This window comes from Marmota monax, unplaced genomic scaffold, assembly GCF_021218885.2.
Source record: "Marmota monax isolate L192 unplaced genomic scaffold, Marmota_monax_Labrador192_F-V1.1 WCK01_AAM20220418_F8-fsc00130, whole genome shotgun sequence".
Taxonomy (NCBI): domain Eukaryota; kingdom Metazoa; phylum Chordata; class Mammalia; order Rodentia; family Sciuridae; genus Marmota; species Marmota monax.
In genome coordinates, this window is record NW_026693244.1 from 2,921,036 (window position 1) to 2,944,891 (window position 23,856).

At 38.6% G+C, this 23,856-nt stretch overlaps 1 protein-coding gene across 9 annotated transcripts in view; it reads left to right on the forward strand.

Annotated features, from left to right (window-relative positions):
* The window catches only part of Mast4 (microtubule associated serine/threonine kinase family member 4), a 565,691-nt gene that overhangs the window by 251,949 nt on the left and 289,886 nt on the right, over nucleotides 1-23,856 (forward strand). For 4 of the 9 annotated variants that reach the window (XM_058583078.1, XM_058583079.1, XM_058583080.1 and 1 more), the window contains exon 4: nucleotides 23,562-23,636. The exons of the other annotated variants lie outside the window; for them this stretch is intronic. In XM_058583078.1, coding sequence (XP_058439061.1) covers nucleotides 23,562-23,636 — 75 coding nt within the window. The remainder of the gene's footprint in view (nucleotides 1-23,561; nucleotides 23,637-23,856) is intronic. 9 annotated transcript variants of the gene reach the window in all.

The following is a 23,856-nucleotide window of genomic DNA, read 5'->3' on the forward strand; positions in this document are numbered from 1 at the left end:
TTTGTTATTGCCTTTTATCACTTCTGCTCTAAATAATCGTTCTCATCTGGCAGCTTTTAGATGCAGTTGTGTGAGGATTAGGATGTGTGGGTCAAGAAAGGAAATCCTGCCTCATCTTTTTTTTTTTTTTAACCTTCCATTTCTTATTTTTTTTTCTTCCTAGTTTTCCTCTTTTCTCCAGTGCACTTACTTTATGAAATGTTCTCAAGAGTTATGGTCTGTTGGCTCACAATTTAAGATCCGATTCCATAGACACTCTTGCCAACTACATGTGTGTCTGCAATGGGGCATTTGCACATGCTGCAAGAACAGCTTGGATGGTTGCGGCACTTACATCAGAAACCTGCGTCAAACTTGGGGAAGGAGCTGGCCTCCACGCTGCCCACCCCTACGTCATCCTCTTCTTTCATCATCAGTTATGTGTGATTGAATTTTGTTGAGGCCAGGAGTCTCTGCAAAATAGGAAACCTGTTGGACTCAGGTTATTTCCTCAGGATGAAATAATTACTTGCACTATTCTGACAATTGGGAGTGTCCTTGTTCTCTGTTCTTCGGGGTCTTTGGGACATCTTTGAATTGTGAGGAAGGCACCATAAGCCAGACTGTGGTCCCAGGGTCTAGAGGTGGGCCCTGAAACATTTTCGCAGAGTTGATGATTTGGAGGGATCTTTCAAATTCTGCCTAATGACTTCCATTCTGCTTCATACCCCAGTGTAAGCCGAGGAAGCAGCAGCAACCTAAATAAAATCAAGTCAGGTGTCTGGAGACACCTCTGCCATGAGCTGCCTAGCCCTCCCTTGCTGGCACTTCCTCCTCCTCCTCTTCCTCCTCCTTCTGGTTCCCTCCTCCCACCTGCTCACCCTTCACCTCTCCCTCCTTTCCTCTCCTTCTCCTCTCTGCCCCTGCTTTTCTCCTGCCTCACCTCCCTCTTCTGCACCTCACCCTTTTTCATTGTCTCTACCTCCTCCTTTTTCTGGAGTTCTCTAGGGTATGTGTTTCCCAGAGAAGAAATGTTCCACTCCAACACCCAAGCCAGGGTGAGGCACTCCTTCTGCAGGTCCTGCCACTGTCCCAGCTCTTTTCAGGCTCCATCATCACTGAGTGCTCTCCTACCTCTCTCCACCCCATCCGTCTATCAGTTTCTTGAGATGAAGTAATGGGCTTGTCCCGTTATGTCCCCGAGTGCAGGGTCAGACATGGGAAATGATCAAGCAGTGTTTTGTTCTTTTCAAGGACTAAGGTTACAGGTGATTTAAATTCTTTTTGTGTTTTTGAGCTATTCTATTAGGATTCTGTATTATGGATTATAATCAGAACTGAAAGTTCAAAAAGAAATATAATTTGATAAAGGCTATGTGTGAAATAAAGGAGATGTTCTCAAGGTCTGCTCAGATGTTAATGGGGTCCTTGGCCAAAAGCATATTACCTCACAGGCAAGAGGCAATTATTTATAGTGGTTACATCAGCCAGCATAAAGATGATCAATTCTGGACTCTTGTCTCTGCACATCCTGACTCTCTGAAGAAGAATTCCAGTTGAAGAATTTGCCTGATTTTTATTGCCTCTGTTACACCTCCAGGGTTCAGGTTTAGAGCTTTTCTGTAAGAGGAAGAAAAAAAATTGGAAAAAAATGGGTCTTTTTCTTCAACAGCTGTAGCCTGAGGTGCTTTAGAATAAGAGAATCACAGAATTTTAACTCCAGGAAAGAAACCTTAATCTAGCTTAATTACTTCATCTTTCAGCTAAGAACACTGAATTTCAGAGAAATAAAGTGACTGAGCTGGAATTGCTGAAATAGCGCATATCAGAATCAAGGTGTTTTCATTTATAGTCGTCAAACATTCTTTCATCTGTTCACTGTCTTCCTACACATGGCCGTTGGCTAGAGTTCACACTGAACCATTACTTTGTAAGAGACTAGTGCCTGCCTAACAGAAGTTATCCCATTTCAGAAAGTTCATAATATCCTAAAGTTAGTTTCTGATTTAACTTGGTAAAATGCAAAAGCCTGTCCCACGTTGATGCTATCCCTCATTTTCTATCATTTGAATTCCTTAGCTATTTCTTAACAGTGTAATATTGTATTTTAGGAGAATAAAGGCAAATTAAAATTTCCTCAGGGCTAAAAATATAGATACACATTAAAGCCTACTAGAGGGATAATAGGAATGGTGGAACTCATGGCCAAACTGGAGAGCATATATATTTTGCTTAAAGGAATCCAAATTCCATTTTTATTTGGAAAATTTAAGACAAAACTTATACATAGGCCATAGCTGATCTTTGAACATTGTGTGTATAATTCCTTTCAAATGTAGATCCTCAAAAGATTTTTTTTAAACAAAACAAAACTATTTTAAACCTTTTATAAGAAAAAAGAATTATACCTAAATGGGAAGTATGTGGTCTTGGAATTGGAAGAGGATTTTCCTGCCAGGAGATGCTACTTAGGCAGTATTTATACTGAGTGCATGCCCAACAGCATTCCCCCATAGATGGTGATCTCAGTCTTTATAATTTAGAGTGGTTTCAAATCATTCTAAAAACAAAAGGGGTTTCAGTACAATATTCCATCTTGATCCCAAGTTTGCTTGTTTTTTTGTTTATGTGTATATGTAAAAACCATCATGTAATTCTGTCTATCTGCTTACTGTCTATCTGACCGTTCATCCATCTGATATTTATATCCATATATGCAGAGACTCATCAAAAAGGCTAGAAGAGACAGATTCAGTGGGGGCACCCCTTAACTGGTTTAATAGGAGGGCGGGCAGGAGCAGCCATCTAATTGATCAGGCTGCCGGGCAATTTGAGTCAACCCGTTAGTTACCATTTTTTGTTACGCAAAATTTAACACCCATCGCAAGAGCCATAAGGATGCTGCAGTAGCCTCAGATGCGTTCTTTTCCTGCTGGCTGTTGCTTTTAAAGGACAGTTTAATTCATGTGAGATACTGTTCCCACTTGCTGTCTCTTTCATTCCTGGGGAAATTATTCTTCAGAGTAACCATTGCCTTAATGTTTGAAAAACCTGTGCTGCATCTCTAAAACCCTTTTTGCTTTATTAGCACCACATCTCACTGGATTATTACATTGTGTGCCCTGCTTCTCTCTGTCAAGTCTCTATTTATGTCAGTGTTTCCTGGGTGCCTATTTCCTTCTGAAGATGAACAGTAGCTAATTGTGGAATAATTCTTTTCTGAGAACAGTTTCTATCTATACCCTTCCTTTTGACTGTCTTCAGACTTGCTAAGCGATACCTAATTTCATTGTGGTATTTTAGAGCTAGAAACATTTTAGAACTTCACTTAGTTTGATCCCCTGATATAATCCAGTGAGGTTTCTGACACTAGCTAAACCCACAGTATTTTCAGTGAATAATAATTTCCACTAAAGGTTCTAGTCCTGGGCTCAATGTGATAAAATATTTTGAAAATTCATTAAGAACTATTCATATTGTAATGGCTGTCTTCTAAAAGTTAGGAGCTGTTCTACACACTTTATGTATATCAACTGTAATCCTCAAAATGGCCTGGCTAGATACTATTAATCCCTATTTTGTAGATGAGGAAACTGAGGCTTATATGTTCAAAAACTTGCCTGGACAGCATAAGGCATGTCTGTGTGGATATGAACCTGCATCTCTTTGGCTTCATAAATTATGCTTGTCCCCTGTATCCTGCTTTGGTCCTTTCTTACTCTAAAGTGATTTTGTGGTAGAGGTTTTATCAAAAGACATTTTATGTAGTTGAGATCCATTTAGATAATAATTTGGACTACATTTAAAACCAAAATTAGAAACCTAGATAAATCTTTTGTATAGAAAATGTCATGCAGTGAAAATTTGCAAAGCTCAATTGTGTACATTCGATTTATGAAACTTGAAGAGATCTGTGTCAGTAATCTTCAAAGGATGCCCTAATAAAGTGTCAACTATCTTTCCTCCTTAAATAGAACACCTCTTAGATTCATTCTGGTGAATAATGAAAGAAAGGGATATGCAGAAAATATGAGATGAACAGGAAAAGCATAATATCATCCAATCTGAAAGTGGAATATGAACAATGTGGGTAATGTAATTGTAACAGTGCCATAGTCCCTGGGACTTATTTGTTGAAGCCCAAAGTCAGAGTAAGAGGAAGATAGTTGTTAAATTTAGGCCAGGGCTGGTGGTGCAACACCTGTAGTCCAAGCTACTCGGGAGGATGAGGTGGGAGGAGCATTTGAGTCCAGGAGTCCCAGAGCAGCCTGGACAGCACAGTGAGACCATGTCAACTTAAATAAATATAATAAATCTCAGTGTCTTTTGTGGCTTCCTTCTGCCCACCCAGGATCTGGTGTCTCTGTCCCCTGTTTTGTGGCCCTGTTTCCTGACTGCTAGGAAATCAAGGTATTGCTCTGAATGAGCTTAAACTTCTTTTAGATCATGGTGGTGCAGGTGGCTTGTACTAATAGTGAGAGGCATGTTCAAAAGGCCTGCATGCCCAATGTGACAGATTACTTAACATTCTGAAAGATTTGTCTGGAGCCAGGTTCCATGACACCTACCTGTAATCTCTGTGGCTCAAGAGGCCGAGGCAGGAGGATTACGAGTTCAAAGCCAGCCTCAGCAACTTAGCAAGGTACTGAGGAACTCAGTGAGACCCTGTCTCTAAATAAAATGTAAGAAAGGGCCAGGAATGTGGCTCAGGGGTTAAGCAACCCTGAGTTTGTACCAAAAAAAAAACATTTTTTTTTGCCTGGGATGAGTTTAACTCTTCTAGTCATATGGGTTTTATAGGTTCATGTGTGTACACGTGTGTGTGTGTGTGTGTGTGTGTGTTTGAAAGTAAGTAAATTCTCCATTGAAAAATCATTTTCCCCTATCTTTCTTTTCCTGTTTATTTCAAACAGTCACATTTCTTCAAGTTTTTCCAAAGCTGCTCATGATGCTGTGGGAAAGCTGGTGTTTTGCTTTTAAATAAACCAGTAGGATCCAAACAGTATTTTATGAATAAGTCTGAAAAAAAAAAAAGCTCTCCTGTTTTAGCAGTTTTTCCTTTTTACTCAGTTTCCTGGGAAAGGGAAAGGTCCCATCACAAAAGATGGAAGTTTCACATGAATAATGTTGTTCAGTAACATATACATGTTTATCCTGAGTTTAGACAGTGGCCACCAAATCTCATCAGAAAGAGCAGAATGTAGACATTCAAGTTGTTGATTTGGAAAATATTAGAGAATGTTGGGGCATAATGTTTCCAATTCATTGCTTCATGGGTTTTCTGCCTGTGGGAATATTTTTTTTGAATGAATGGAAGGAAAAGGCCCTAATTCCTGTGAGAATCTTTGTGGAGAAGAAAATTAGAATTCTTTTCTAAATATATAACTTATGACTTGAACAGATGGAATATACTGTAAGGTATCTTTCATTGAACATGAAGTATAGTAATATACCAAAAATATTTTAGTTAACTTAATTGAAAATATTTAATTGAAATACTTAATTAATTTAATAAATTACTTGTAGGATCAGTAGAAAATTAAACATGTATAGCCAATCATAATTTAAAATAATTTTGTGAAGTTGCATAAGTACATTTGCCACAAATTTTGCTAGTTTTTTCACAAAAGCAGGGAATGTGTCACTGTGTCACTTTTAAATGTTAACTTTTATGTTTCCACTTCCTAGTATATAGTAGGTGCTTATCAAGTGAGTACATGAAAGAGTAAGAATTACATTGGATATACTCTGCCTAGACTATACCAGTGTCATCGGTGATTTTTAATCATGGTTAGTGTTTGTATTGGTTTTCTATGGCTGTGTAACAAATTATTCCAAACCACAGACTTCCTTTTTTTTTGTACTTGAGATTGAACTCAGGGGCTCAACCACTGAGCCCCAGCCCTAGCCCCAGCCCTATTTTGAATTTCCTTAGAGACAGGGTCTCACTGAGTTGCTTAGTACCTCACTTTTGCTAAAGCTGGCTTTGAACTCGCAATCCTCCTGTCTCAGCCTCCTGAGAAGTGTGTTTTTGAAGAATGTTTCATGGTTCTAGAGTGCTTGCTTATTCATTAACTGATATTAACAAGCATTTTTTTTAACCAGGGTTCTTAACCACTGAGCAACACCCCAACACCCCTTTTAGTTTTTATTTTGAAACAGGGTTTCACTATGTTGCTTAGGGCTTCCCTAAGATGCTGAGGCTGTCTTTGAACTTGAGATCCCCCTGCCTCAGTCTCCCAAACCACTGGGATCATAGGCATGCATCACTGCACTTGGCAAACCATAGACTTTCTCTTGTCACAGTCTCTGGTTACAGCTTAACTGGGTGATCTGCTTAAGGTCTCTCAATGTTCTGCCATCAGGTGTTGACCCAGGGCCTTAGTCAGCTTCAGACTGCAGGGAGGAAAACTCGCTTCCAAATACCCACAGATGGTTGTTGCCCAGGTTGGGTTGCTTGCTGGTCCCAGGACTGAGAACCTCAGTTCCTATAGGGGTGCTGCCTGGCAGTCACTCTCTGCTCCTTGCTATGTTGTCCCCTCTTTAGGGCACTCACAACAAGACATCTCTTGTCAGAGTGAGCAAGAGAGGATAAGCAGGACAGAAGTCAGTCTTTTGTAACCTACTCTGGGACGTGACACCTCATCACTTTTACCATAGTTTAGTTCTTAAGAAAGTGAATCACTAAATGCCACATTCAAGGGGAGGAAGTCACAAAAAGACATGAGAATCAGGAGCCAAGATTAGGACCACTGTAAATGTTGCCTACCACAGTTGGAAAGGGATGAGCTTGAGACTTAGGAGATCTCCATAGGCAGAAGCCATCACTCCATACATACACCCCCATATACACCCCGCCCCAACACATTGCACATTGTATCTTCTTCAGGTGCTGACTTTAGCTGATGTCGTACTTTTTTGTGGGATTGTGTGAATTCTCCCTTCCTAGATTATGAGATTCTTGATGACCAGCACCTTGTCCTCTTTATTTTTGTGTCTATAATCACATGCCATTTGGCACATAAATATTCAGAAATTAATGAAATCCCTGTGAATAAGAAAAAAAATACATTAAGAGCTGACTAGGTGGTATTTTTTTTTTTTCTCTTTACTTGAATCCTCCTGGAAACAGGGCAGGAGACAGGATTCAAGGGCTAGGAGTTCAGGGTAAAGGAGACAAGGACATATAAGGAGGGAAGGAAAGGGAGCCAGTATAGGGCCTCAGCTAGGGGCAGTGGGAACTACTGGGACCTCCTGAGATGTATTGAAAGAAACCCTCCAGGATCATCCATTTGAAGGGTTCCTAGGGAAGTTGGAGCATTTATCCACCTCCTGCCCCAGGCATCAGTTGATGGTTGTCCCAGAGGAACCAACTCCTCTTCATTCTGGGTCTGGCAACTCCCATGGTTTTGGACAATATGTGGGGCAGAAGTGGGAAAATGCACAAAGTTTATATTTGAGATAGACACGGCTAGCCCTGGGTTAGTCTGGGATAGCACTGAGTCCCACGGCAGCTGAGGCGGATTCTAGAGGGTTTAGGGAGTATGTAAGGGGTAGGGTGAAGGCCAACTATGGTGTCTGCAGCACTGAGGGACTAGGGACCAAGACCTAATCACAGGAGAACCTTCCACCTTGATGGTTAGGATGGGAAAGGGAGGGACATCAAAGACATATTCAATCTTCACTTGGAACGTAAATGGATAAATCCTTTTGCACAGTAGTTATTGGAAGTTTTCTTATTTCCACTTGAACAAAAAGAAAAGTGAGATATTGATCTCAGCTTTGAGGAGTTATTAATTGTCCTTGCATGTGTCAGTCAATGTCAGTGCTTTCTGAAGGAAAAGATTAGAAATTATTTCATGTTGTCTTGATCAGGAATATGCATACTGGTGGCCTTTCTGATTTTAAATTCAATTTTATCTGATTTTGAGTCAAAAGATGTACATTTGTGCAAATGAGTTCTTTTTACCATATTATGGTAGGACAACCTTTTTATTGTGATTTTTATTAGGTTAGAATGTTTTCCTGTTTAAGTATTGCCATAGATGAGACTTACGGTTACACAGTCATGTCTAGCTATAAGATTTGGTGGTGGAAAGAAAGTTTTAAAAATGCTAAAAGGTATAGAGAATGATAAACATCTCAGTATCTGACATTTAAATTGGAGAAATGTTTATGTCTTGTCATTTTTTTGAAGATAGTATTTATAATGAGAGCAATTGGACATTACAGTAGGAAAAACTTAGAACACAAAACAGGAATAAAACATGACTGAAAACCTTCCTTCAGTCTTTTCTTTCTTCATTCTCCTTCTCAGAGGCAACCAGCATCATAGATTCGGTATGTATACATATTTCTAGTTTGGTTCTTATCCTCTCATATATATTTCGAATTTTTTTTTCATTCAGAATTGATTTTTACATATATCTATGTGGATTTGTATAGATTTAGTTTATTTAAAGGCTGGTTATTTATTTATTTATTAATTTATTTATTTTTGCCTTGTGAATATACCAGTTTCTCTTATCCTTTCCCCTAATAAGCACGTTAGGTGTTTCTAGTTGATTGTTTGCTTGTTGTTTTTTTTTTTGTTTGTTTTGTTTTGTTTTTGCTTGTTTATTTTTTTGTTTTTACTGTTATAAACAATGCTTCAGTGGACACCCGTGGATGAATTTCTTGATGTCCATAGGTAAGGATTGTTCTGGTATATGTGTTAAGAAGCATAACAGGGGGTGCTGGGGTTATGGATCAGAGGTAGAGCGCTCGCCTCACAAATGCAAGGTCCTGGGTTCGATCCTCAGCACCGCATAAAAATAAATAAATAAAAGTTATAAAAAAAGCATAATGGTTGATTCTATGCCACATATATTTTAAAACTTTGTCAAAGTACTAAAGCCAGTGTATATTTAATTCTACCAGGCCACTGGTTTTTCTCAAAGTCCCCAGCACCTGGTAGTTTGATACTTTTTGATTTTTACTAATCTGATAGATATGAAATGATGACTTTTCAAAATTTGAATTATACTAAAGAGATTGTGTATCTTTATATATCTTGAAGTCCTGATTTAGTTTTACTTTAAATTGTACTAAAGAGATTGTTTATATTTTATTTACCTCGTGGCATTTTGGGTTTCACTGTCTCTAATTTGTTAGATCAGATCTTTTACCAATCATTTTTAATTTTTTTCTATTAATTTGTATATTTTAGATATTAGGAATATCTTATTTTAATCTTGTTTCTTTCTTTAAAACTTAGTTATGGTGTCCTTTGTCACATGGGGGCTTAATTTTTAGTGCAGTTAATTTAGTCAATCCTGCTCATGAATTTTTTCTTATTCATTGGTCATAAAAATATCTCCTATTTCATTTTTCTTATAAATTTTGTGAAGTTTTATACATGTGTGTATTTATTTATGGTGCTGGTATTAAACTCAGAGCCTTCTGCATGTTAATTAGAAGGTGCTCTACCACTGAGCTACAACCTCAGCTCAAGGTTTTGTTTTGACATTATCTTTTTTAATAGCATTATAGTTATACATAGTATTTGGGTTCATTTTGACAACATCATGCATGCAAGCATTTGATTCCAATCCCCATCCTCCTCCACTCCCACATTCTCTTTCCTCTGATCTTCCTTTTTGCTCTTTTATTTATTTTTGGTTAGTACTTTCTATATGTACATAAAGGTGGTATATTTATATATACATATAACTTGATTTTGTTGAATTAATTCCATATTGCCTCCCCTTTCCTGTCTTTCTTTCCTTCCTCTCATTCTCCTTCTTCTGCTCCAATGATATGCAATGCCCACCCCACCTTCTTTCTCTTATTTTGCTCTATCTTCTACATATGAAAGGAAACATTTGACCCTTGATTTTCTGAATTGAGCTTACTTCACCTAGCATGATGTTTTTCATTTCCATTCATTTATCCACAAATGCCATTATTTCATTCTTTATGGCTGAGTGGAACTCCAGTACGTATATGTATACCACATGTTCTTGATCCATTCATCTATTGACAGGCATATGGGCTGATTCCATAATTTGGCTATTGTGAATGGTGGAGCTATAAACATTGAAGTATCTCTGTTGCTATAGTATGCTGATTTTAGTTCTTTTGGATAAATACCAAATAGTGGGATAGTTGGGTCATATGGTGTTTCCATTCCTAGTTTTTTTGAGGATTCTCTATGCTGCTTTCCATAATGGTTGTACTAATTTGCAGTCCCACCAACAATATGTCAGTGTACCTATTCCCCTATATTCTTGCCAGCACTTTTTTTTATTATTTGTGAAGTCTTAGTATAGTTTCTCCCCGATTGCTGGAGATGTTGAACATTTTTTTTTCATATATTTCTTGACCATTTGTGTTTCTTCTTTTTAGAAATTTTTGTTTAGTCTTTGCTCATTTATTGATTGGGTTATTTGGTTTATTTAAAAATATTTTTTTTAATTGTTGATGGGTCTTTATTTTATTTATTTATATGTGGTGCTGAGGATTGAACCCAGTGTTTCACACATGCAAGGCAGGCACTCTATCACTGAGCCACAGCCCCAACCCCAGGTTATTTGTTTTTTGATGTTGAGTTTTTTAGAGTTATTTATTCTAATATTAATCTCCTGTCAGAGAAGCAGCTGGCAAAGATTTTCTCCCATTCTGTAAGCTTTCTTTAGGCTCTTATTCATTTCTTTTTACGTGTAGAAGCTTTTAAATTTGATGGCATTCCATTTATTGATTCTTGGTTTTATTTCTTGGGTTTTAGGGGTCTTGTTGAGGAAGTTGATGCCTGTACCAGTATGATGGAGTGTTGACCCAATGTTTTCTTCTAGCAGTTGCAACATTTCGGGTCTAATTCCTAAGTCTTTGGTCCATTTTGATTTGACTTTTGTGTAGTGTGACAGATAGGGATCTAATTTCATTCTTCTACTTATGGATATACAGTTTTTCTAGCTCTATTTGATAAAAAGGCTATGTTCTCTCCAAAATATATTTTTGGCACCTTTGCCAAGCATCAGTAAGTATGTGGGTGTGTGTATATGTTTTCTGTTCCATTGGTCTTTAAGTGTGTTTTGATGCTAATACTATGTAGTATAATTTGAGATCAGGTACTGTGATGCCTCCTGCATCACTCTTCTTGCTCAGTATTGCTTTGTCTATTCTGGATCTCTTATTCTTCCAAATGAATTTGGCTGTTTTTTCTAGTTCTGCAAAGAATGACTTTAGGTTTTTATTCATCTGATTTGGGGTGTGGTGTATGTTGAGGTATGGATCAAATTTATTTATTTTTCCAGGCAGAAAGTGAATTTTTTGGCATATTATTTGCTTATCGGGTATAGCTTTCTTCATGTTTGCTGTACTATGTTTTATACTACATTCCCATCAGTGTAAGTTGAGTTCTCTAGATGCCCCAATCTGTTCCTACTGGAGTAAAGGCCACATGGTTTCATTATTGCAGTGTTACAATAAATTTTGACTTCTGTATGGTAAGTCTTTTATTTTTGTCATTATTTTATTTAGAATTGATTTGGATATTTTTGGCCAGTTAAACAAATCTACTTGAAATTTTGGTTGGAAATATGGTTCTTCAAATTAATGTGTGGAGTATTTGAGTCTGATATTCATTGTACCCATCATATCATCTTATAGTTTTCACTGTATTGATCTTGCTCATCCTTTTGTAGATATATTCCTAGATATCTTGTAGTTTTTGCTGCTACTGTGAATTGTTATCACTTTTCCTTTAATGTTTTCTAATTGGTTATTGCTAGTACATACAAATACTCTTTATTTTTATATAGTGATCTTATATTTGAAGTCTCTTTCATACTCTCTTAATAATTCAAAAAGCAATATCTGTAGGATTTCATGATATTTTAGTAGAGACAATTTATCAGCTGCAAATAGAATAACTTTCCAATTATTTGCTACCTACTTTTTCTTTTATTACTTCAATGGTGAGAATTTCTAGTGTCTTGTTAAATCATTGCAATATTGTAACACATATTTTGTTGCTGCAAAGCGTGAGAATTAAATACAGTCTTTTCTTCATAGTCTCTAATCTCCTATAATCCACATTAGACATATATTCAAATTTCTTATATTGCCTTTCACAATGATAATTACCATTCTGCTTTTTTGGTGTGTTGGTACTTTTTAATACTGTGCTATATTTAAGTATCAAAATCTGAAGTGTTTTATGGTGTAATACCCTTACTTAGGACATAGGTCAGCACCTTTGTTGAACCTTGGTTCTCTCTTCTTCATTCCCCATTTCCTCCACTCCAGCACCCTTCCCATAAGCCCTTCTTATTGCACCACCAGCAGGACTTGATCAGAGAGTCTTAGCCAAGTCTTCTGTAACAGATTTTTAAGGGGCATTTTTATCTTATCATTATTTTTATCAATCTCAAAGATAGTTGGAAAGCATTGATCCTGGGTGAAGAATGACTTAAATGAAGCCACTGGTTTTGAGAAAGCTGCGTGAAGGCTCATTACTGAGTGTAAACTCACATGAAATGGGCAATTTAAGTCCAAGTAGAACAGGCTAATGGAGATAGCATGGCTCATGAGCATCTCACAGTCTCCAGAATGTGGGTGACAGGGGTGGCCTCTTCATGAAGAGTATTGTGTGTGCCTAGGGACTCTTTTTCCTACAAGTCAGGACATAGCTGGGACTGAAGGGCACATTGTTTGTCACCCTCTTAGAACTAAAGTTTTAATACTGCAATAGGTTTTGGCTTAAGTAGGTATTTACGTGTCTTTTACAAAACATCTTAGTATACTTGAGGTCACTAAACTTAAGTCAAGCTGAAAAGTTAGTGCTATCTTAAGTCAATGACTAAATGTATCTTATTATTCACCAATAAGAACCACTGTCTTTAGGGTAGTACTTAAGAGCACAGACCATAGTCCATCTCTGTTTAAGTATCAGCACCATTTTTTACCAGCTCTTGACCTCCGGCACATTTTAAGACCTCCTTATACCTTTCTCATTAGTAAAATGGGAATAGTAGTAGTGCCCATTTCATAGCTCTGTTATAAAGATTAGTTAATACATGTAGTGCACAACAGAGCCTCACACACAGTAATGGCTATATATAACTGTTAACTGTTTTAAAAATCATATACCCACAAGACTATTTACTCTCCTTTGAGGACCTTGCAATCTGATTGAGGCAATAAAATATGCTATCTTGACCTTTTATTGTTGCACTAAAATAGAGGTTTGCATTTAGAAAAGTGATGCTCAGAGCAGTAAATCATGGCCTACTTTAGTCCTTTGGGAATACTTCAGGATTAAGTATTGCTCCAGGATTAAGAATTAAGGAGTTAAAGACAAAAGTCTTACAATGTTTCCTTAAATATCTCTTTCAGCTGCATAAGATTAGCACATTTTTCTTGGCAAAGAACACCTTTTCCTTTTTAGCTGGAGTATTTTTCGTCAGCAGCCTTTCTTGTTTTTCTTTCCGAACACTTCCTGTGCTTCTATCTTTCTGTCATCTGCCCTCATTCCATTCCCCATGCTTCAGCATTTCCCTCCCACCACTTCCCATCCTCTGACTTAATAAGAAAGCAACAACAAAACTGTGTTCATTGATTGTGTAGCACGTTTCCTTCCTATTTTGCAGGCCACTGGGTGTCTGGCACTGTCAGAGTGGAAGTTCATTGACAGCATGGGAACGTTGCTGTGGATGGCAGCAGCACTTTTATGGTGTCCTCAGGATGTGTGGTGGAAGGGGAGCAAAAAGAAATTCCTGAGTTTGGTGCTGGGGACGCAGGCTTTGCAGCCATCTGCTTCCAGGGTAGAGTTACTGCTCAGTTATTTTCAGTTAGCCCAGGTTTTATTTAATTGGGTAACTAGAGGCACCTGTTGTGTTCTTCTACCACATGTGATTCCTGAGACATCAATGGTCCCCACAAAGCCTAGAACATGGCAGGGTGGAGGCCAAGGCCTCTGCCGAGGCTCTGTTGCTATTTATTCCAAATGGTAGAAAATGTTCAAAGTCCTCATGAAGTCAATGATGTGAAGTTTTAGACTGGAAATGAATTGGGTCAATGCTAGGGTGCCATTTCGAGCAGTTACTGACAGCGATCTCTAGTTCACTCATAACCAGGATCCGTTATGGGTTGACTCTCGTCAGGCCTGTGCTGAATGTGGGATATATGTCATAGCTATCTTACAACCCTATGGAGGTAGCTGTTACATCCTCCTCTTACAGATGGGGAAACTGAGGCTCTGCTGGCCGTTCAGGGACAGCATATAACCAACTGTGGATCTTTCACCTATTTTCTACTATGGCAGAAGTCAAAATACATTTTTATATTTTCCTGGTAAAATTAGGTGTTAGATGAAGAGTAGAGAATAAAATTACAACCATGTGACCTAAGCAAAAGGGTGATTTTACTTGTACTTGGTTAAATCTTTGAAAGCTCACATCTTCTATGCATTGGGACTTTATGAGTTAAAGGGAATGACAAAGTGAACATCCATACACATAGCCTACCCAAGAACTGCTGGGCCTGGTGAAAGATGTGCTTGCCATTGTGCTGTACACTGGTCGTGCTGTATTAGGTGTTCAGTACTGTAATCATAGCTGCGGTGTGAGTGGGCCCTTAATCTGTTTCACATATGAATCTGTGTGATAAGCAACTGCAGGATGAGAGAGGTCAGTTAAATGCTATCTTCCCCGCAGCCTGAAAGCTGGGTTGCTTCCCTTTTCCGGGGACCTTGGCCTTTCTCTTCATGTCTGCTAGAACAGATGAAACAAATCAAAACATCTTTGAGTAGTCTGATGCATCCCCTGCTTAATTTAAACCCCAATCAGGTCTAATTATCAGAGCCCTATTACTTGCTGGCAATAATTTGTCTTGGGTACAACTCAGAGCTATGTTGAAAATTTTATTTTGCCTTTAGAAAATTGGTTTATCTTTACATTTTCTCCTCCAGATTTCCCTGTGGAAAATTGGTTCTCTTAATTTAGGTTTCTTGTAATTTTTCTCATTAAAAATGTGTGGCATGTGATATCATTAGATTTTTCCCCCCCTAAATTGAAGTGACTTAAGTGGGTTGACATATGTGCTGCAGTGTAATTGTGCTGTGTTTTTGGAGCTCAAGTCAGTAATTACATCCATAAACTTATTGTCTATGGCAAAATATGTTAACTGGTCTTTGACATAAAATTCATTAATTTGAATCAATATGGACCGTTCTGAAATGCTTTAACAAAGGATCATTGACTGATGGGTATAAAATGGCCTAAGACTCAAACATTTTTCTATGAACAACAGTAAATGTAAACATTTTCTAAATGGCTTGTCAATACTGTGAGTCCCAAAACACACATATTTTGAAACCTACTACAAATTTGAACTATGGTATAAGCACATTAGTTGAATTTACTTGTTTATAAAACTAGGGTATCCTGGATATTTTTTGATCTTTACAATATTGAGGCTGCTTTCAAACAGGTTCTTGGAATTTCAGACCTTCAAATCCCCATGACTGAGTGCTAAGATTGCAGTGACATTGTCTTGGGCTGACATCTCCACCAACTGGTGGCCAGGAGGGACTACTCCCAGTGAGTTTTTCTCTGTTCTACCCCAGAGAGTGCTTGGGCTCTCTTCTTCATGGAACCCTAGTAGATTCTATGCAGACTGGCTTTTCTACTTTTCCTAATGTTGAAAAAACTTTAAAAGGCAAATTGAAGTGTACCAGGTTTGGGAAGTAAATTTGAATTCAAAGTGAGAATTTCATCAGGAATCCAATCCCAGGGTTTTCTTTTGATTTGAACCTGCAGATCTACAAAAATTACATTAACGTGAAACCTTGACAAAAGAGAAATCCCCATGATTAGGTATGTGAGCTTCACACATAATGTCTCGTTCGCCTCCTCAGCATTTCTGGGAAGTGAGAAGCAGAGAAGAAAAGTACTGCGTGGCTTTTCCACTCAAATCGTCTACCTCTCCTCCTCCTATGAGGCACACGGAGATGTGCACAGCATTTATGAAACAGCAAGAACAGCTTTGAAGGTGAAGCAACACATACTGGTTAAAAAACTGGGACCAGGCAGAGAAGGGAGGAGGGACGCATCCCTTGGGTAGCTGCTAACTTTTGCTCTCCCATTGTATGATGCCTCTGTCTCCTGACCTCCAGGTCACTGCACCTTTCTCCTTATCTTCCTCCCTCTGCACCTATTTCTGACCCCACTCCACTTTCCCCTCTGTCCCGCTCTCTATTTCTCATCTTGTCTCCTTTATTCCTCTTCCTCCATTCTTCTCCCCACCTCCCCAGCTGACTCTCCTCAAAGGGCTCCCTGCCTTCTGGTGCCTGGTAGGTTTGGCTCACAGCAGGAGGTTGGAGGGAAGGAGGAAGAATAGAAAATAGGCTAGAAGTCATTGCTGCCTGGCTCCCTCCCTGTGGGACCAGCACAGCCTGGACTAATGCTCTCCTCAAAGCAAGGGCGCTGTCATATGACCCTGCCTACCCGGCTCTCTGCTTCAGATTCTGGAGGCAGCCTCCTCTCTTTTCCTATTCAGGCCAGAGGAAAGGAAAATACTCCCATGGTTCAATCCATTGTGCACTGTGTATGTATGTTTGTTTCATTTGTTGCTTTGATAAATATTTACTGAGCACCTACCTACAAAGGAGGGAGAGAACAAATGGGACCACATTGCTAGCATCGTGGTGCTTATAGAAAATAGACTAACAGGGTCAAAAACACAGGTATAATGCCAGGGAGAGTGATAAATGTTACGAAGCAAAGGAACACAGGGAAAGGGAAAAATGGGGTTCTTCTTTCAGAGGAAGCACATTTGAGCCTTCCTGAATGAAGTGAACAGGTATGCTTTGCAAAACATGTAGAAGAAGGTATTTTCCAGGAAAGGGAACCTTAGGGATCCCTGCAGCTGGAAAAGTGTCTAGAAGGCTTTGAAGTGGCACAAAGACTACCATTGGCTGGAGTGAAGCAAGTAAGGAGTATGGATAATGGGGAGTCAGACAAGCAGCCAGGGCTGGATCACTCATGGCTTTGCAGGCATGAAGGACTTGAGGGGAGTGGAAGGGAAAGACAGTGAAGGTTTTGGGGGAAGTGACATGATTTATGTTTTTTTTCAGGTGGCTTATTTGCCCCTGGGAGGATAAGACTATGGAAAGCAAAGCAGCAGAAAGGAGATACAAGACTATTGCTAGACTGGATGACTTGGGTGGCATTATGGGTTGAATTGTGTCCCCACCCCTACTATGTTAAAGTCTGAACCTCTGGTACTTCAGAATGGAACATATTTGGAGGGGAGTCTTCACAGAGGTGACCAAGATAAAAGGAAGTCGTCGTTAATGTGGGTTCTAATTCAGCATGGCTGGTGTCTTTAGAAAAAGAGGAGACAGAGACAGGCCTGCTAAGAGGAAAGATGTCATGACTGGAGAAGATGGTCGACTCTGAGGCAAGGAGGAGGCCTGGGACAGATTCTCTCTACAGCCCTTGGAAGAATCAGCCCTGCTGGCACCTTCATCACGGGCTTCCAAACTCTAGTACTATTAGACACTGGTTTCTGTTGTTTGAGGCCCCAAGTGTGTGGCACTTTTGTTACGCAGCCCTAGCACACTAATGTGGATGGCTTAGATGAAGCTGAAAACAGTGTAAGAAAGGATTGGATTGGAAATGTATTGTGAAGTCCAGAGTCCAGAGCATGTGCTGAGGGTTACATAGGGATGGGGTTGTTTGGTCCATGAGGGATAACAGAAGGTGGAAATTGATAAGAAGACAGCAATGTGACTCCTAGGTCATTGAGTCCAGGTAAGTAGTGGTCTCTGTCGTAGAGATGAGGAACACCAAGAAGAACAGACTTAGGAGACAAAGGTCAAAAATTGAATCATAGACATGGGAAATTTGTGATCTCTGGATGGTATCTCCGAGTAGGCAGTGGAGTGGTTAGGGAGTTGTTACAGTGGAGTACCCATCATTTCCATCCCACCCCTGAAAGTGCATCACTTGGATTGCACCCTTGCATTGGTGGACACACTCTAAGACAGACACCTCTGTGCACAGGATGGCACCAGTCAATATGTATATATTTTAATTTAGTGTTTATTACATTTTTCTTAATTTGCATTAGAAAAGAAGTGTAAGGAACACAACAAAACCATGATTTAAAAATGCCATTTTGTGGCCGGAGGCTGTGGTGCATGCTTGTAATCCCAGCGGCTCAGGATGGCTTAGGCAGGAGGACCGCGAGTTCAAAGCCAACCTCAGCAAAAGTGAGCAATTCAGTGAGACCCTGTCTCTAAATAAAATACAAAATAGGGCTGGGGATGTGGCTCAGTGGTCATGTGCCCTTGAGTTCAATCCCTGGTACTCCCCCCTCAAAAAAAATGCCATTAAGTAGGCCATCTTTAGAATACAAGCATTTAATTTTTTAAAAGAAGGAGTCATCTTTTAAAATAAAACTATTAGTGAAATGATAGTACACATAGTACATGGATGGAGTCAAACATAAATGACTGAAGTTTGGGATGCTGCCTAAAGCATTTTTAATGAGTTTCCTATTTCATCATGATTTAAGAACTCCCTTTTTGTGTTTTTGTTTGTCTTGTTGATTTTATTGTGTGTGTGTGTGTGTGTGTGCGTGTGTGTATTGACTTGCTTTTTTGCAGTGCTGGGAATGGAACCCAGGAATTCACCCATTCACCCACAAAGTAGGCACTTTACCACTGAGCGACATCTCCAGTACCCTTAGTATAGATTTTGTCTGAGGGTCACTTCTTCAATTTAGAGATGAGAATTTGTTTTAATAGAAATTAAAGTAGTTCAGGATATAGAGTCCAATGCTGGTAGAGCTAATAAGTTATTTCATGACGTAAAATATGAGCTTTATAGCGAAGGAAGCTAGAAAACCAGGGTCTCCAGGTCTGCTTATAGAGGTGGGGCTCTTCCTTCCTCCTTCCCATTTGGTGACTCACCTTTTGAGCTAGCTTGAAAAGCCCAGCTTTGAAAGAAGATAAGAAAAGATTATTTACTCTCTTCTTTACGACATTATTCATTATGAAATTTTTCATAAATTATTGTATGATTAGTTCCAAGAGTTTCAGATGCTTATATCATAATGAAAAATGTGCTCTATCTTCTAAATGACACATTTTCTTCAATATTCTTTGGTTTCTTATCCCTGTTTTGATATGCTTGACAATTGTTCTCTCTTTCAACCTTGTAAATTCTATCAATCAATTTGTCTTCATGAAGAATTTTGACTTTGTGTGGTCCTAAGTTACTGATGTTCAAGGGCCTCTTTGATAGTGCCTATTCATAATAGTGATGTGTAGTGTTTAAATATAGTATTTAGTGAGAGCTTTGATTGGGGGCAAAACATTCGTCACAAAAATACATGTATAAGTTGGGTGAAGAAATTTATTCTTCCCTGACAATGCATGTGAGTCTTTTCAGAATTAAAATGTTTTTGGACTTACTTTTTAAAAGCAATAGCCCTTAAAACACATTTATGATCCATTCTGTTATTTTCTGGATTGTTTTAACGTTAAAATGTCTCTGCTAGAAATGTCCAATGATAGATTTTTAAAATGGGATTCATGCCAAAATTATAGATATACTTAGTTTTAAATTTTCCTTGTGGATCTCATTTTGATATAGAGTGACTTACACCTGATTTAAAGAATTAGGCTTTTGTAAATTGTATGCTGTAAGCAACTAAATTCATTGGGTACCCATTATTTCAAGCTGATATATTGTTTTCCACAGAGCATTCTTGCAAATATGTTTATGTGATGCAAATTAGGCTACAGCACTATAAGGTATCAGATCTTTAATGCTAAGGGAATAATAATTTCTTTAAAAGTATGATCTGCAATGTTAAGGAATGTTTGTAATTTCTAAAAAGTGACTTATTTAACAGGTGAAGGCTTGGAGAAAGCATTTAGCTTGAAGATGAAATATGTCTCATTAATTTACTATATTAAGCTCATGTCAGCTCTTTTTTTGTCATTTTCTAATAGTTTATTTACATAATTGAGGGTTGCTACCTTTATTACTGCTGGTTATCACAGCAAAATGATTTTGGTTGAGTTCACCTAAGCAATAGAATATGCTTCTATTTTCACAAAACTAATGGTGAGGAATTCAACTCCCCCAAACCCCCTCCCCCAGTTCCTTTTGCACTGAAGAGTCCCAATTTGCATACACAAATAAGCCATTCAGTTCAGAGTCCTGCAGGGCTCACCCAGGTCCAATCTGTTATTTTGCTGATGTTGATGTCATTAGCCAGGAGGTAAATGGTAGAAGGAGGCTGATGTCTCAGTCTGGAATGACAGATACCAGAGTTTGAAGACTGTCATTTAGGAGGAGAAACAGATTTGGGGGACTTGGAATTTGCTGAAGAAAATGAAGTCACAAATTTTGCCTTTAATGTTAGCATGGTTCATAGAATTCAATGTTTTCCTTGAATATAGAAATTGTGTGACCAAATTTGTTATGTATATTATCTTAGTTCATTTTCTGTTGCTGTAACAAAATACATGAGACTGAGCTATATAAAGAATAGAATATTATAAAGAATAGAAGTTTATTTGTCTCATTGTCCAGAGGCTGAAAAGTCCAAGACTACGATGCTTGCATCTGCTTGGCATCTGGTAAGAGTCTCTTTGCTCTATCATAACATGGCGAAAGAGAACAAGCAAGCCAGTTTACAGCTCTCTTCCTCTTCTTAGAAAGCCATTAGTGCCCTCATAGGGATCCCCACCCTTATAACCTCATCTAATCCGAGTTATCTCCCAAATGCCCCACCTCCAAATACCATTAACTGTAAATTTGGGGGTTAAGTTTTCAATGTATGAATTTTTTGCTATTGGAGTAGCACGTTCTACTGAGTGCTCAGCTGTTAAATTTGGGAGACAGAGGTTGGTGAAAGAAAATAGGCTTATTCCAAGTTGGCCCTGCACAAGAGGTACCTTTTCTGTCTCAAATCTCCATCTTCAGGGGTAGAGGGGCAAAAATAACTTTTATAAGAGGAAAGGCACAAAAGGCAGGAATCATAGCTGGGAAGTGCTGGCCAGAGATTATGTTACAATTCCAGTTTTCTAGTCTTGCTGGCATCTGCCCATGCTTTGGGGACAGGTCCTCAGTTTTTCTTCTCAGCATAAGGAATCTCAGTTGCAGAAAAACGATTTGTCAGAAAATTTGGGGAGATTAGAGCTTTTAATTTTAAAGGGGGCTCTGTTATATATGGGGGTGCACATTCAAGCCATAGCATATAAGGAAGTGGATTTTCTAAGAAACCATTTGTGGGTGCTGTTTGCTTTTTAACAAATGTATAATGTTCTACATAGTTGATGTGGTACAATTGTACTTAGTTGACTAATCTCAAAGATGCATTGTTTGTACTTCTGGAAATATCAGGAGATCTGGTAAATAACTGGAAAAAAAAAAAAAGGAAAGAAAAGCATTTCAGTTAGGGTCTCCCTGAAAGTGATGAAGCAGATGTTCCAGCTTCTTAATGACTAAAGTTTTCTCAAAGGTCTCCATCTAGGGTCTAAATGTGTATTTCTTTATATAAGCTCTCAGTGTCACCAGACTAACTTGTGAATATATAAGCAGCTAACTACCAAAGACCTTTTTTTTTAACACTACAGTTTAATGGGACTATTGAAAATTAATGTTAGTTTAAATTTAAGATGTGGTTCATATGGAGAAAAACTTGCTGTGAGCTGTTGACAATTCCTTTATTTTCATTCTATGTGCAATTCATTAAAATGACATTAATCCTCCAGGCTCTTCCTGGGTTTCTATTAAGATATATTACAAGAATCTCTGTCTAACTACATTGATTATTTCATAGACCTATTTGTTCATTGCAGGCAGACTGTTGTTACACAAGTTGTGTTTGATGATAAATGAGATAAAAGAGAGACCAGGTTCCAAAAAAGCCACCCCTTGAAGAATGTGCTTGCTCTTTTTAAACAAGCTTTCTAGCAACTGGGAGTTTAAGATTCAGATCTCAGGTTTAATATCCACATCTGCCTCCTGCTGAGTTCATGGTACAATTAGCTAATTAAAAAAAGATAACATTTTCACCTTGGAGTCAGAAGAAGAGCAATAAACCACAGGCCCAGGATTTAGTTAATTTGTGCATTGACTGTAATTGTGTATTTAAGGCTGAGATTAATTTTTTTCCTGATGAGTGGGAGCCTGGCACTGTGCATTGGAACTCTTAACTCAGTTGTAATCTTTCCACCGGGAGGTTAATAAGGGCAGAGAGTTCTCCAGATGTATTCATGAGGATGACAGTTTATTTACATGTGATAACTTCTTTTAGGAAGAAAAGGAAAAGCATTGAAAAACCCCTTCTGATAAATCATTAAGTTTAAAGGATAATTCTAAACAAATTTACCTAAATAAATAATGTCTGATTTTTCTCCCTCAAACTACATTTCTTATGTAAAAACTATTGATTCTGTTGACATGGGAAGGCATGCTCATTTTTTTTTTTTTTGGTAAAGTAGTGAGTTAATGAATATAATTTCTGCTATTAAAGCTTTGGTGCATTCTCTAGGTTAGCTGAGAGTCAAGACTGTTTGCATTTTTTTTTTTTTTTTCCAGAAGAGAGTGGAGAAAGAATTCAGGTTGGCAGGGCAGTTCTAGAAACAAAACAAAACACAATCCTGCCCTGCAATATGCTCCTTATGACATTTCTCTTTTGAAAGGTGAGCATTATGCTGTGGACACCAAACCAGTGATTGTTGGCAATTCAGTGGGTTTGATTGATACATGTCTTAGAAGTAACAGAGCTGTTATTCCTAGAATTAAAAAATAAAAAATTCTGAAGTGGTATAATACAGGCATTGAATTTTTACCTAAGTCGAGGCTCTTTTATCTTCCTCTGTACTAGAGCTGAGCAAATGCTGTCCCTGACCCAAGGGTTATTTTGCTGCCAGGCATCTGGACCTTTGAGCCCAAGGGTTTTAGGTTTAGTGTATACAATTTAATGTAAATCACCGTTAAGCCAATAAAAAATAATGTGCGTTTAGGGGCAGTGTTTATTGGTGGCTCACAGAAGAGATGAATTCTTCCAGGATGACGGAGAGAGAAGCTTCCCAGTCAGGAGAATTTTCATGGTTCAGAGGAGGACTATGATTCATTATGGTGATACGCAAACGGGGGCAAGTCTAACCCTAAGGATGCTCCATAATAACGTCTTTCTTTTCAGGAAGAGGGACTTCATATTAAGGGAAATCAAGTTCCAGTGTTAAGTAGTGACCTTAATGTATGAATGGAGGAAGTGACCAAATAATAAAGAATGAAAACTTGGCAGGAAAAGTCTTGATCCTGGACCTCAGTTGTGACTTTATGACACACACACACAAGCCTTTTTAACAAAATGACTTGCATGTAGCGTGTGCTTTTTTTGCGGGGGAGTATCTGTTATGTGTTTTCGTTATTAGAGTTTTAGCTAAAAGAGATGAAGTACGGTGCTGTTAAACACTGTCCCTCTCCTTTTTCTGATCATTTCCCATCATCCCATGCCCCACCTCTCCCTTTCCTCCTCTTGCTCATTCCCCATCTTCCATTCACTGTCAGGAAGGGCAGCCTCCGAAGAGCCATTTCAACTCAGCCCGGCATCGCCAGAGACTAGTGGACCCAGCTGCTTCAAAAGTGAGTGTGTCCTGTCGCCTTGGGCAGCAGGTGTGAATGGCAGAAAGGGACCTCTGCACAAAATGGGTGTGGGGTTTTACTTACGTGGGTGTAACTGAGGGTGTAGAATACAGATATGGAGAGAAGGCAGTGACTTCTCTCTTAATTCAAGACCATTACATTACCAGTGATGTTCTGGTAAATGTTTAACAACCAGGATGAAAGCAAAACAGTCTCGATT